This window comes from Mixophyes fleayi, chromosome 6, assembly GCF_038048845.1.
Source record: "Mixophyes fleayi isolate aMixFle1 chromosome 6, aMixFle1.hap1, whole genome shotgun sequence".
Lineage (NCBI taxonomy): Eukaryota > Metazoa > Chordata > Amphibia > Anura > Limnodynastidae > Mixophyes > Mixophyes fleayi.
Window position 1 is genome coordinate 221,317,846 of NC_134407.1, and position 13,994 is coordinate 221,331,839.

The window sequence follows — 13,994 nt, forward strand, 5'->3', positions numbered from 1 at the left end:
CCCTTCTGAAATTTGCTGCCTCTTATATGCCCTCCATACCAGAGCTTGTTAACAACCCTAAGGGACGGGTGCTGTTCCTTATTTCATATTTTAAAGGAGAAGCTTTGGAATGGGCAAATCCATTTATTGAAACGGATCATTCCATACTATGGGACTTACAACTGTTTGTTGAGGCAGTAATCGAAAAGTTTTCTCCAACCCCTGCAGTGCCATCTTGCGGGGCCTCTACATTATCAGCAGTACCACCCATCTCACCTGGCCAAGTGATACCTTTGTGCTCCTCCCAGTTGGCGCAGATCCCAACTCCAAGGAAGGCCCGTAAGAGAGGAGGACGTAAAAAGAAAGGACGTTCTACGGTGCTTCAACTTCCATCTGGCATGGTCTCCTTTGCCTCTCCACCCATGGACGAGGACTTTTCTGCCGGGCCCCCAATTCTGGACTATGATTCTGATGAATTCAGACATTGGTGGTAATTTGGACGCCTGGAATCCGCCCTTAAGGGAGGGGGTACTGTCATGATCCGCCTGGCAGCTCCTACCTTTTGGACTTTATTATTTGTATTTGTTCTTTTTATGTGTTTGCAGCAGTACCTCTGATGTCCAGAGGTGCTGCTATTGTGCATTTCTTGTGATTTAATGGTTAAACTCTCTGTTCTCCAATTATTGCATGCACCTGGGTGTGGTCTCTTTTTCCCTTTATATACCTGTCTCTCCCAGCACACATGGCTGGTTATTGTTGTCCCATCCTGTGATGTCATATCCTTGTTGCAACCTGTGGATTCTTCCTCCTGCCTTGCTCCTCTGGTTCATGCCTGCTTGGAACCTGTTCATACTTCCTGCATTAGCTGCTTACCTGCTGGTTTCTGAACATTGGTATCATTTCCTGCATCAGCTTGCACCTGGTATTTACTACTGCTATCGATTACCTGCTATTTATACTTTTCTGCAAATAAACAGAGTGTTTTCACCATATTCGTGACTCCTAGCTGTACTCCTGTTTGTAACCGTGACACTTCCATACTATTCTTCCTTGAAGTAGAATCTGATATATTTCTATGAGCATGGTATTTTGCTAATGCTAATTTTCTTACAAATAAATTCATATCTTTCTACTATAAAAACCGATCAAAATTCTTTGATAGTGAAAATGATAAACCTTTGCTTAAGACATCCATTTGTGTAGATGTAAGGATTTTATTAGATAGATTGATAATTCGCAGGGATGATTCGTTATCAGTTAACATCTGTGATATCTCTTCTGATATCTCTGATGGTCTCTTCTGTTCCTTTGATCTCGATTTCTTTCGACCCCTGTGGATCTTTCTTTTATATCTGTTTTGTCCCTTATGCTGAACAGGGCATCCTCTAAAAAATCTCAACTCTTCTGTGTTCTGGTGGAACTATCATATCTCAAACTATTAGAATCACTGTCTGAGGAATCTACTTCTGATGTTTCCAAATTACGGTGCGATGTATTACTTCTACTCAGTGTCGGACTGGGGCATGAAGGGCCCACCGGGGGACTGCAATGCTAGGGGCCCACCAGAGGGGGTGTGGCCAGTCATCATAGAGGCGTGACCAGACACTAGTGGGGGAGTGGTCAGCCCACAAAGGACAGCTAGCACCATAGTGTAGTGTAGTATATAAATAATGTAGTGTGTATATAAAGAGTACACAGTGTTGACCTGCCCCTTAGATTGGGCAGAACAGTCACCAAAAATCGGGATTGTCCCACTAGACCAGACTTGGCTAACCTGTGGCACTCCAGGTGTTGTGAAAGTACAAGCCCCAGCATGCTTTGCCAATATATAGCTGCTTATTGTTGGAAGGGTATGCTGGGACATGTAGTTTCACAACACCTGGAGTGCCACAGGTTAGCCAAGCCTGCACTAGACTCAGAACATTTGACAGATTGTCCTACCTGTTCTTGTCACTTTTACCATCTGTGGCTGCTGGTTTCTTTAGTTGCGGCTTGTCTGGATCCTGGAATGTTGAGGGCCCTCTCTGGAAAAAATAATAGGTACATTTAGAAAATTCCAACCTCGGCATTAAATAAATAGGACCCACAATTAATACTTAGGCCTTCCTCCAGATCCAACATTAAATTAATAGTATTTCCATTTAATAAATAAACCTGATACCCTCCCTCCAAACAGCCCCAGCAATACATTAATAGCATTTACATTTAATACATCCATTTCCCACAACCATTCCCAGCATTAAATAATATTCACATTTAATAGATAGCCCTCCTCCCCACACTCAGCCTAACATTTAATTATAGACCCAAAACACCTCAGCATTAAATTAAAGGTCCCATCACCCCCTCCCTATAGTGTTCTCTGTGCAGCCTCCCTCCCTATAGTTTAGCATAGGCAGCCCCTCTCCCTATAGTTTAGTGTAGAACGGCAGATATTATCAGATAATATAACGTTATACAATCCAAAATGATGGAGTTTCTTTATTGATGTTCACAATGTGGAGTTCATTCATAGCGTCGCCTCCTCTTTTGCCTAAGAACACAGCCATGAATTAAGAATGGTACCGATACATCCTCCAAGACCAACTTCTTCCAACCATCCAAGAACAGTTTTGTGAAGAACAATGCCTTTTCCAGCATGATGGAGCACCTTACCATAAGACATAAATGATAACTAAGTGGCTAGGGGATCAAAACAATGAAAGTTTGGGTCCATGGCCAGGAAAATCCCCAGACCTTAATCCCATTGAGAACTTGTGGTCAATCCTCAAGAGGTGGGTGGTCAAACAAAATCGCACACTCCAAGCATTGATTAGGCAAGAATAGGCGCCCATCAGTCAGTTTGTGGCCCAGAAGTTGATTGACAGCACGCCAGGGTGAACTGCAGAGGTCTTCAAAAAGAAGGGTCAACACTGCAAATATTGACTCTTTGCATAAACTTAATGTAATTGTCAATAAAAGCCTTTGACACTTATGAAATGCTTGTAATTTTACTTCAGTATAACACAGCAACATCTGACAAAAAGGTCTAAAAACACTGAAGCAGCAACTTGACCATGACTGTAGGTTTGAGGAGTATCAGGGCTGTTTTCTTAATTGTTTCTTATCTACAGTTTATTGTATCTTGTGAAATGTAACCTGCAAAATTAATACACGCTTATTAATAAATGTGTACTTGTTCCCCGCTTGTAACTTGTAGTGAGGTTTTGTTTCTTATTAGATATTTTCTCTTTCCCAGCTTTTTTGTTCTACAATTGTCATTTATTTATACGTTATTTTTACTTTTTATTGCCATTTGTCAGACTTCAAATACATCTCTTTATTAGCTGCTTCAACATTTTTTACTGTTTATATTGAAACACCACAGTTAATGGATGTAATGACAAGTAAGTTTCCTAAATTTTTGTATCATAGACCTTGCCACACTTTCAATCAGATTGATGTCCCTGGAGCTCAGGCCCCTAGCATAGGCTTCCAAAACTGCCAAACGGGTGACTGAGATTAAGTTGTACCAAATTATAAGCTTTACTCACTGCTAAAATAATTTGGGAGGAAATAGATATGTATAAATAAGTGTGGTGGCTTGCGGGCCAAAAATTAACTGAGAAAAGGGTCAATCTCTATGTGACAAGGAAGAGCGGGACAAGGACTGACAAAGATATTGACAAGTCCACTGATACAAAGGGCAGAATACATCATAATGTCCCAGTCATCAGTTAGTAAATGGAGTGGAGGGGGGACTAAGGTGGCAACTTGTTGCTTGTGAAAACAATTTGTCAAGGTGTTTCTGACAATACTTATTACAATCCCTGAGGCCTATCGTGGGAGTGTGCACCAAAATATCAGTATGGTAAAGCAGTTGAAGTGAAGGGGGGTACAGAAGACCAGAATAAGTAGAGGATGTACACTTGCAAAACTAAGGAGAAGAGTCTTAAGTTGCTTCAGGTCGTGGCCTGAGAGCATGAGAAATGGAGACGTCAGGACCATGTCACATAGATGGATAGGCTGTCACTTTGTGATCTGACGCAGCCGACAGCGGTCAGAGCTGTAGAAGAAAATAGAGTATTGAGTTTGTTCAAATTGCCTTCCCGCTGTAGTTCCATTTACTTTTTATTCCTTCGCAGGCAGCTTCTACTTACCTGAAAATTAGATTTTTTTTTCTGTCTAAGAAGCCTTTCCTATCCATGTTATTTTTATTTCTATTTTTTTCATTTTTATGTTTTGGTTTTTTTCATTTTTACTAGTATGCTTTATATTTCTAATATGTATAATTGTGTTGTTATTTATTATATGTTCTACAATATTATATTGTCTTTATTTATCTATTTGTATTTGCATTATTTTTAATGTTATGTATGGACACTGATAAATGGTCATGCTTCCTCCATCAGATGTTCCAAGAAATTCCCAATTGTTTTTTTCCGGGAACCTTACAGTGAATCCTTTTAATTTCTTTGAATTACATTCATGCAGGTTCAAAATGCGACTATTTAACTGCTCCAAAGAGCCTGGCTGGCCCGAGCTGGAGGAAAGAGTGTACAGGGCAAATTTTGGGATGGAGAGTGGGTAGAAGGAGGAAGACAGGAGGTGGAACGAGCAGGGAAATAGCTTTGTGTTCCCAGGCTCACTTGCAAGCTGGAAATTACGAGACCTTTTGCCATTCAGACACACATTTCCACAACAACCGGAGTGATTGAGGAGCGATAACAGCATTCCTGCAAATTCGATAGGGCTGTATACAACACAGTCATTAAAACACTATAACACAGTCAATAATAAACATCAAACTGTAACTCTATACATAACCTTTCAGGCTCTTTTTAACTGTGTCTTTCACAGACCTCAGATTTTTTGACTAAGCCACGTCCCTAATTCATGTCTGTAACTCTAAAATAATCACAATGCGGAGTCTAAACTTTCTCACTTCCAATGTGTACTCCAAGAATCGGGAGTACCTATACCAAGATGTACAACGTAAAGTGGAGACGGTTCATACAGTAGAGTTTGTGCTTATTCTTCTTGCTGACCTCATCTTTTCTATTGGTCTGTTATGTCCAGGTGAGCACTGAGTGCTTGTATTCATGTGCCTGGTGTAATGCAGCACAGTCTGCCCTCTAAGAGAGCATAGTAACAATAACACTCCTGTTCTTGGGAGTATTGCTGTAGGCAGCCTAATGATGGAGCAATGTCTATAGTGTAGGTTGTTGGTTGTAGGTGGTTTACAGATGGAACATTGGCTGTAGATAGTATGGGGGGGAGGGGGGGACACACCATATACAGATAGCTTGGTGATGCAATAATTTATGTAGATAATATAGGGGGAGTGATGTCTGTATGTAGTATAGGGCAGAGCACTGTCTGTAGATAGTATAGGGGAGCACTGTCTGTAGATAGTATAGAGGGTGTGATGTCTGTAGATAACTCAGTAATGGAGTAATATCTGTAGATAGATTATTATTGATGCAGTAATATCTGTAGATAGATTATTATTGATGCAGTAATGTCTGTATAGATTATTATTGATGCAGTAATGTCTGTAGATAGTATAGGGGGAATTACAGTCTGTGGATATCTTAGTGATGGAGGAATATCTGTGGATAGTATAAAGGATACTGTGTGGACCATGGAATGGAAACTGCATGGAGGCAACCCAACAAATCATTATAGACCACAGAACCCAGAAGTATTGGTGGAACGCAGAACACGGAAGTACAGGTGGAACGCAGACCCCAGAAGTACTGGTGGAACGCAGAACCCGGAAGTTCAGGTGGACCGCAGACCCCAGAAGTACTGGTGGAACGCAGAACCCGGAAGTTCAGGTGGACCGCATACCCCGGAAGTACTGGTGGAACGCAAAACCCGGACGTGACATGTAATACTCTGTCGGGTAATCAGTTGTAGCTTACAACCAGGAAGCCGTGTACAGGTGACCCCGGAAGTGATAGATGGCAGCTAGTGACTTCCTGTCTGTGTGTGAGTGAGAGGGAGAAAGTGCTGCAGGTGAGTTGGGCTCATGAATATTAATGAGTTGTAATAAATATTCAAAGAGGTGGCTGCAGGCTGTCATGTGACTTTGTCTATAATATATAGGGGGGGTGGAGGGTTATTCCTCCCCCATTACTGGCTCCAAGCTGCTATTCTGTATAATACCAGACCCAGCACCAGGTTCTAAATATAATAACTCATACAGCACCACATGCATAATACCTGTTCCAGTGTCAGGACACCAGGATACTGTAGACTTGTGTCTGGTATTGTGTATACTTGGCCCTGCACCAGGGCCACACAGAGCGCCAGGGCCTGGCTATAATATAATACTTGTTCCAGCACCAAGACAGCAGTGTCAGGGCTTGTGTATAATACCTGTTCCAGTGTCAGGACACCAGGATCATGGACACTAGTGGAAGGATGACACCTCACCCAGCACCAGGATCCCAGACAGTGGTAGCAGGACCTGTGTATAATACCTGACCCAGCACCAGTTGATGAGAGGGGGCCATGGAAACTGTCTCTGGTCTCCCCTCTTATCAACATTGGAGAAATCAGTGTAGCCTGGATCTAAAAGCAGATGTTATGCAGCCACTGTTGGATGCAGGTTACACTGTACCTGTCAGTGCTGGCAGGCAGCGGATATCTGAGATAGATCTTCCTTGCAGGTTCCTGACCTTTCCTACACATAGAAAATTCTTGATGACATCAACCCTTCTATGTCACAGGATTTCCTGCGATCAATATGGGAACGTCCACTTCTCCACTGAGCTGTACCTAGCGCTCACGATGAGCACTATGTACAGTAATTGGGTTGTCGCTATGCCACTAAAATCACCCGAAATATTGTCCTACAGCAGATTAATAGTAGGTTAATGAAGAAAACAGGTAGATCCAACCACTATGATTGAGGCAACATGTGAATGCCGGGATTGTGTATCATCCCCACGTCAAGTAATCATTAAGTTATGAATGAGGTGGATCGGAGGTCTTTTTCGGTACTTTTGACCGAATATGTTGAACACATCCCATCATGCACTAGGAACAATCTGGGAAAGGAAATAACAGGAAAACAGTGGACCCTCTGCAAATCTAATATAAGCCTGGGGAGTGCATATAGAAAACATGTACCATGTGTAGACATAAGTTGAGGACATTGACCAGGAAAGCAGATAACACATATATAACCATATGCAAACTGAGATAGCTTTATAAGATATCAGCTGAGATTTCCTAGAGCTCCCCAGTATTCTTTTTACAAGTGAACAGCCTGGAATTGAGGGGTTTTGCCATCAAACGTAAACACAATTTTTAAGTACAGGGTATATAGAGTACTTGTGAGTGATATCCTTGAGTTGGTGGTTTACTGAAGAATACTTGTGTGTTTCTGAACCTCTTTAGTCAGCATATAAGCAAATTAAATGTTAGTATGTCATATAGTATCACGGTCTTTATATGTGAGGAGCTTGATATTAAGGAGCAATCGTGTTCGCCATGAGGAGGATTTAAAGTTGCATATAAAAGGTCCTCTCTACTGAATACAGTTATTTTCATGTCCCATTTGGACTATAACAAGTTCGTTTGGGATAACCTACCAGTGTTTTCCCTCCCCGAGAGATGACCCCAGAATTCAACTCTGATTGTTCCTGCACAGTTGGATTTCCTGATTATCTCCATGATGCGCCAGTTGTTTGTGTTACCTGGATTACCTCATGTCCGGTCCTGGCGCCACTGTCCAGTGGGTCCGTTGTTGGAATAGCCCAGAATTACCTCACGTCCGGCACTGGCACTGCTGTATGATGGGCCAGGAGTTGGAGTTGAGACTTCCTTTCTCCGGTTTTTACTTTAGTGACTCCCTGATACTCTCTGCATTTCATCTAATAAAGGAGATTTCAATTTTAATCTCACAGATTTGGCTGGAGGGAGTCAACTAACACTATATGATACCAGAAATGCTTCCCCACTCTGTTCTGGAGACGAGCAGGATTTGCAACTAACACAGACCACACCTTCCACAACAGTTCTGTAATCTACTGTTGCTTCATTAGAGCGCTTTTTAACTTGAGTTATGACTCCTATTTCTTATTAGTTTTTACATTGACATAATCTATAAATTCTATATGGAATATCCTCTTCCCTGTTGTTAGGTTTTACAATTCTTTTCTGTTCTTCCTATTTCCAGGTTGACCGAGGTGAAAAAGGCAAGAAGCCGATCTAAGATTCCTCAATGGATCATCTGAGATTGGACAAGAACAGGAGTCATGTGACTGAAAAAATATTAAATTTCACCGTGGAAATTATCTACCTGCTGACTGGAGAGGTGAGGGATTTTGGGAATGTCACAGTGACGTCACTCTTAACCTTATTAACAAAACAGGAAGCTGATTGGAGAGTTGAAGGATTCTAGGAACATCACAGTATTATCATTCTTATCTCTCTTAATAAGACAGAAAAGACTGTAGAGGAGATTGTCATATTTATTATTGTCTCTCTCAAAATACAGGATTACACAGTAGTGAAGAAGTCATCTGGTGAGCATGTGACCCCTGGCATATGTTCCAGTTTGTCAATGGGATGGAGCAGGACCCAGAGCCCCATCACGGTGCCTCCACCTCAGTCACTGATACATAAGAGAGACAATGATCAGAAGATCCTGGAACTCACCAACAAGATCATTCAGCTGCTGACTGGAGAGGTGACTGCAGGGAATGGGACAACAGGGTCTATGACTGGATGATGACTGTGTCATTGTGTGTGTGAGGATGTCACTATCTATTTCTCCATTCATGCAGGAGTGGGAGTATTTAGAAGGACACAAGGGTCCGTGCAAGGACGTGATGATGGAGAATCGCCGGCCCCTCACATCACTGGGTAAGAATAGATTGAAGCATGGTTGTGTTTTTGTATAGTAGATGCATTGAACACGTGTGTACAGTATCATCATCATTAATGTGTAAGACGCCACAAAACTCTGCAGTGCCAGGAGGTCAATATAACAAACCATATAAAAATAAATCATACATAGAAACAGAACTAATTATGTTGATAGAGAATGTGCAGACATAAGATAGAGGGTAGCGCGTTAGAGATTACAATATATAGTGAACAGGTAATGCTAAGACATTAGGATCTAGAGGGACAGGACTGTATGGTAGCTGGTAGTGCGCAGAGAGAGTAGTATCTGGTGGGGTTGGGGCAGGCTGTAGTGAGGAGGTGGGTTTGAGAGTGATTGATGGTTTAAGGACAGTCTGGTCAGGTGCGGTAGGTAGTTCCATAAGGGGGAAGGGTTATTGAAGAAGTCTTGTAGGCAGGAGTGAGAGGTGGTTTTTAAAGAGGAAGTAAGGTGCAGATTAGCGGTAGATCTAAGAAGTTGTGGGGGAGAGTACTTCATGACGTGGTCACAGATGTATGAAGGGGAGATGTTGGTGAAATCTTTGAAGGTAACAGTAAGTAGCTTTGATTGCATTCGGGAGGACATGGGGAGCCAGTGTAGGGATTAGTAGAGTAGTGCAGTGCATGTGGAATGATGAGAGAGGAAGATCAGCATCTAAGACGGATTGGAGCAATGATAGATTGACGAGGGGAAGGCCAGATAGGAGAAGGTTGCTGGAGATAACGAGAGAATGAATGAAGGTTCGGGTAGAGAGAGAAATGCATATTCTGGAGACATTACCATTCAAGGGACTGGATGTTTGTAGTGAAGTTAAGGGTGGGGTCGAGTTACATAAAAGTCGGCGGCAAGAGAGACTGAGGAGAGCTTGTTGTTGTCAACGGCAAGGAAGATTAGAAGGAGGATAATGACACTGGTGGGAGGGCAGATGATGAGCTCAGTTTGGGATATGTCAAGCTTTAAATAGTTTAAGAACATCTGTGTAGAGATTTTAGACAGGCTGTAGGACACACGTGATAAAAAGAAAAGAGGTCAGAGGAGCAGAGGTAGATTTGAGTGTTGTTTGCATAGAGGTGGTAGAGGAGTGTATAAGTTCACTTAGTGTAGAGACGTCAAGAGAGAAAAGCAGAGTGCCAAGAACAGGGCCATAAGCATTCATTGCAATAGATGAGAAATGTTGTCCACTAGGAGAGACCAAATGATGAAGTAAGCAAGAGGAGTTTAGAGGCGGCAGTGTTGGTAGGGTTGTCAATGGGGATGGTGACATCTTCAAAAACGAAGGTGAGTGTGTCTGTCCATCGGAAGAGCCAGGCTGCACAGTTGACAAGAAATTGAGAGACTGGGCCCAGGGGGTTGATAGATGACTGACATAAATGTGTATCAGAGAAGAGACGGATGGTATGAACCAAAGATGAGGGAGAGTTCCAGGGGAATGACTATAAAATTGCAGCAAGGGAGAGTAAGTAGCTTTCTGTACCATCTCGGAGGCCATCGGATTGAGGAGTGTGGGTAAGATGGAGACCTCCAGAGAAAAAAGCTGCAGGAGAAGCAGTGTCGGAGGTGGAGAGCCAAGTTTCACTCATGCCAGGGAGGCTGAATTAATTAGCGTTTCTGAGTGGGCAGGAAACGAGGAGAGAGGGAAGTGGAGAGATGTGAATGAGGTTGGAAGGGTTGGATCTACGTGGTGTGATAAGAGGAGCACTGGTGAACAGTGGATGTGGGGCTCAGGGTTGGAGGAGATGTTGCCAGCAGACAGGAGGAGGATAGGAGGTGGTTGAGGAAGAGGACCAGGGAAGGTGATATGTGGCTGTGAGGGGGGTGTTCCAGCTTGTATAGACTGGAGAGAGAGAAGGATGGAGGGAGTAGAGAATTTTGAAGGCACAAATGGATCAGAAGGGTTGTAATGTGAGTAAACAGTGAAGAAGTGGGTTGAGTTGAGATGTTGGAGGGGTGGGGGGTGGTGTCTGAGGATTCTGGGATAATGTATGCATGGAGGGGTTGTGACATAGAAAGATGTGTGGTATTAGAGTGAAGAAAGTAGAGGGTTTGGATAGTGAGAGAAGAATCAGGCAGTATCAGACAGGGACAGTGTAAATAGTTATATTGCTACACAGGATTGCCAGGGAGAGGGGGTGTGAAGGAGGGATAATATTTGTACATGATGTCACAAAGAGCACCAAGAATAAAGGTAATAAAAGTATAGTAAAGAGGGCAATAGCACGTGTAGTCAGTGTCCAGTTTATGTATATTGCACACATCATCACCAGAGCAGAACTTAGACTCCGCTGTGAGGAGAACCCTGTTACAAATGAAAGTTCAGTTTAACTTCAGCTGTACAACCATGAAATATCATCACACAGAGACATAATGAGTAAAGAGTTATAGTTTTTACTTCGCTTATAGGTTTATATTTATATGCAGGCAGAGCATTGAGAATAACAAACTCGTATACATCAAGTGTAGTCAAAATGTTTAATAGCAAGATAAAAGATGCACTTACAGCAACACAACAATAATAAAGTATGTATTGACCCTTGAGGTTCCCCTGCTACGTATTTCATGTTTCTCAGGCCACTCGTGGAACATTCAATATTCCATTCCCATTCCAGGGTATATAAATATGGAAATCACTGGTGTCTCAATTAAGGCAAATGACATGGGTCAGCTTCACCGTAATCCACAAGGTTTACACAACAGTACACATAAAACCTATACAAAACACATTGCAATCAAAGCCATCATTAAGACAAAGAGGATAAAGTAAAATTGTACCATTGAAAGGGAATGAGTGAGAAACCCTTTTACTTATGGATAAAGTCCAACAAACAGGGTATCATCCATCCATCTTTGGAGAAGTGAGAATAGGACAGACCTTTACTGAATCCATCCTGAAGTAGGTCACGGATCTGTGGAATAGTTGCTGTAGTTGCATTGAACTTAGAGTCACACAATGTGATACATTTCCTCCAAGCTGTGTAATAGATTTTTGAAAAGTTCCTTTTTTTTTCCTGCTTGTGAAAGTGTGTGGATCACTTGCTGTGAGATTCCCTTATGCCTGAGTAATTCTCGCTCAATCTTCATGCCACTATAGATAATCGCTCAGGATTTGGATAAAGAATTGATCCTTGGTATAGGCCAAAGAGGCAGAGGTCATGGTTGCTCCCGGAGCTTCTCCCGGGCTATAGGAAACCACAGATGCTGTGGCCCAAACAGAAGGATTGCTGTCACTTCTGCCTTCTCTTTTCTGTTCCTTTTTAGAATGCAGGTAATAAGTGGAAATAGATTGAAGACATAACCCAGGTGGGCTTATTTGAAGGTGAAAGTGCGGAACTGCCTTCCACACTGCTTTCATTTCTAAGACATATGAATTTTTTTCCCCTTGTGCTATCTGTTCCCGACGGTGGGCTGCCCAGCCTGTGACACTGGAGTCTGCTTTGGATATTATGCACTCCAGCTCTAAAAGTGACATTCCTCTTGTCTTTAATTTTGGGCTTTACCCTCAGCTGAGAGACATCCAGGTGGTTGTGACGGCATGATTCAGAGAGATCTGCTTGTGATCCCACTGGGTGAGAAGTTCCATGTGGAGGCTCTGCATGTGTCACTTTGCCCCGCTGATTATCCCTATGGTGGAGGAAAACATTCTGTTGCTGATATGCCAGAGACTGGATTTTGATGCAGCTTTCCATTGACAGAGTTATTGTGTTCTGTATGGTGTTTATCTGGACCCCCAGAAACTTTTATTCGTTGTGATGGATAAGATGACCTTTTGTCCTGTTCACGTTCTTGCAGAAAGGCTATCACTTGAGTGTCCAGCAGTTGACATTGTGCTCTGAACTCCCACCTGAATACCTTTACGCAGTTTATACAAAATAAACCACCCCTAACACAGCACAAATGCTAAGCAGTATATTAAACACAGTTTCAATAGTAAGAATTTTATCTGTCATTAATTGCAATGCCACATCCCAATTCTGGTACCAAATGTCACAGGATGGACATTAACTCTTATGTTCTGGTGTGACATTACAATGATTGACAGGCAACAGTTGTAAAAATGGATAATACAAATGTTTAATATAAAAGACACATTTGAAAGCAAAAGATACTTAGCTGTGGAATTCAATTTGACTGCTGAATAATGTCTTGATCTGAGGAGCCCCGTTGCTTTCATAGCACTCAGGATAGTTTGTTGGACACATCTTTCCAGACGATGTTCCAATTGAAGCTCCCACTATGTGGCTATCAGCTGCCTATTAAACTTCTGAATCCATCCCCTTCTCCCCCAGAGACTAGATAAAACCAGTCCTGGACATATAGAAATGTCCTTGTACTAACAGGGATCATTGTGTGAATGTTATCTTTAAAGACCGGAGGGGGCTTGCATAAGACACACACACAATCCTGTTAACCCTTTACATCACACCTTGTTAGACAAAAGGGTTAACACTTCATACACCAGCATTCACAGGGTTAACATGGACAAGCAGTTTTTCATTTCATAAAAAGTTTTATGTATTCAGTATCAAGGGCAAAAGCTATTAAATTATAGACTTAATATAAAAAGGTAGAGGACATTGGATATAAAGAAAATGTAAGTGCAATATAGTTGCAAAATAAAGGGACAACAGTACAGAAATAAAACAGTTATGCAGTATAATTTGTATGCCTGGGACAAGGCAGAAGGAGATGGACAAGTCCTTCAATTCAATGGAATCCCAAGAAAATGACTATTTGCTGTGACATTCAGAGGCTTATTAAGTCCACACTCTTCCCCTTCTGTGATGTCACTGAGAGGAAACTGACTTTCCCTTTTGTACTAACCTAATACCTTCAACTACAACTATCCCATGGATATGATTAATAGAGTTATATAAATTGAGGCAAAAGGGAAATTTGGGATTTGAGTTAGCACAGACTTGTTAAGAAGATTGTCTCATGAGATCCTGTAGACAGTCATCTCCTGTAGGTGTTAGTAACCTTTCCGTACAACAGGCAGGACACAGGTACAGGCTAGAGCACCTGGCCGAGGGAAGAGGTTATTCAAATTAGATTAACTACTTCTTTACTGGCCCACATTAAGTTTAGCTCACAATAAATCCTTCCAATATGGTAACCCATGACTATGAGAAAACTAAGA

The 13,994-nt window shown here is 42.1% G+C and overlaps 1 protein-coding gene across 1 annotated transcript in view; it reads left to right on the plus strand.

The window, feature by feature from the left end:
- LOC142095500 (uncharacterized) overlaps positions 1 to 13,994 on the plus strand; it is a 66,767-nt gene that overhangs the window by 49,714 nt on the left and 3,059 nt on the right. Inside the window, 3 exon segments of the mRNA XM_075178445.1 lie at positions 8,187 to 8,287; positions 8,471 to 8,662; positions 8,760 to 8,838. Coding sequence (XP_075034546.1) covers positions 8,187 to 8,287; positions 8,471 to 8,662; positions 8,760 to 8,838 — 372 coding nt within the window.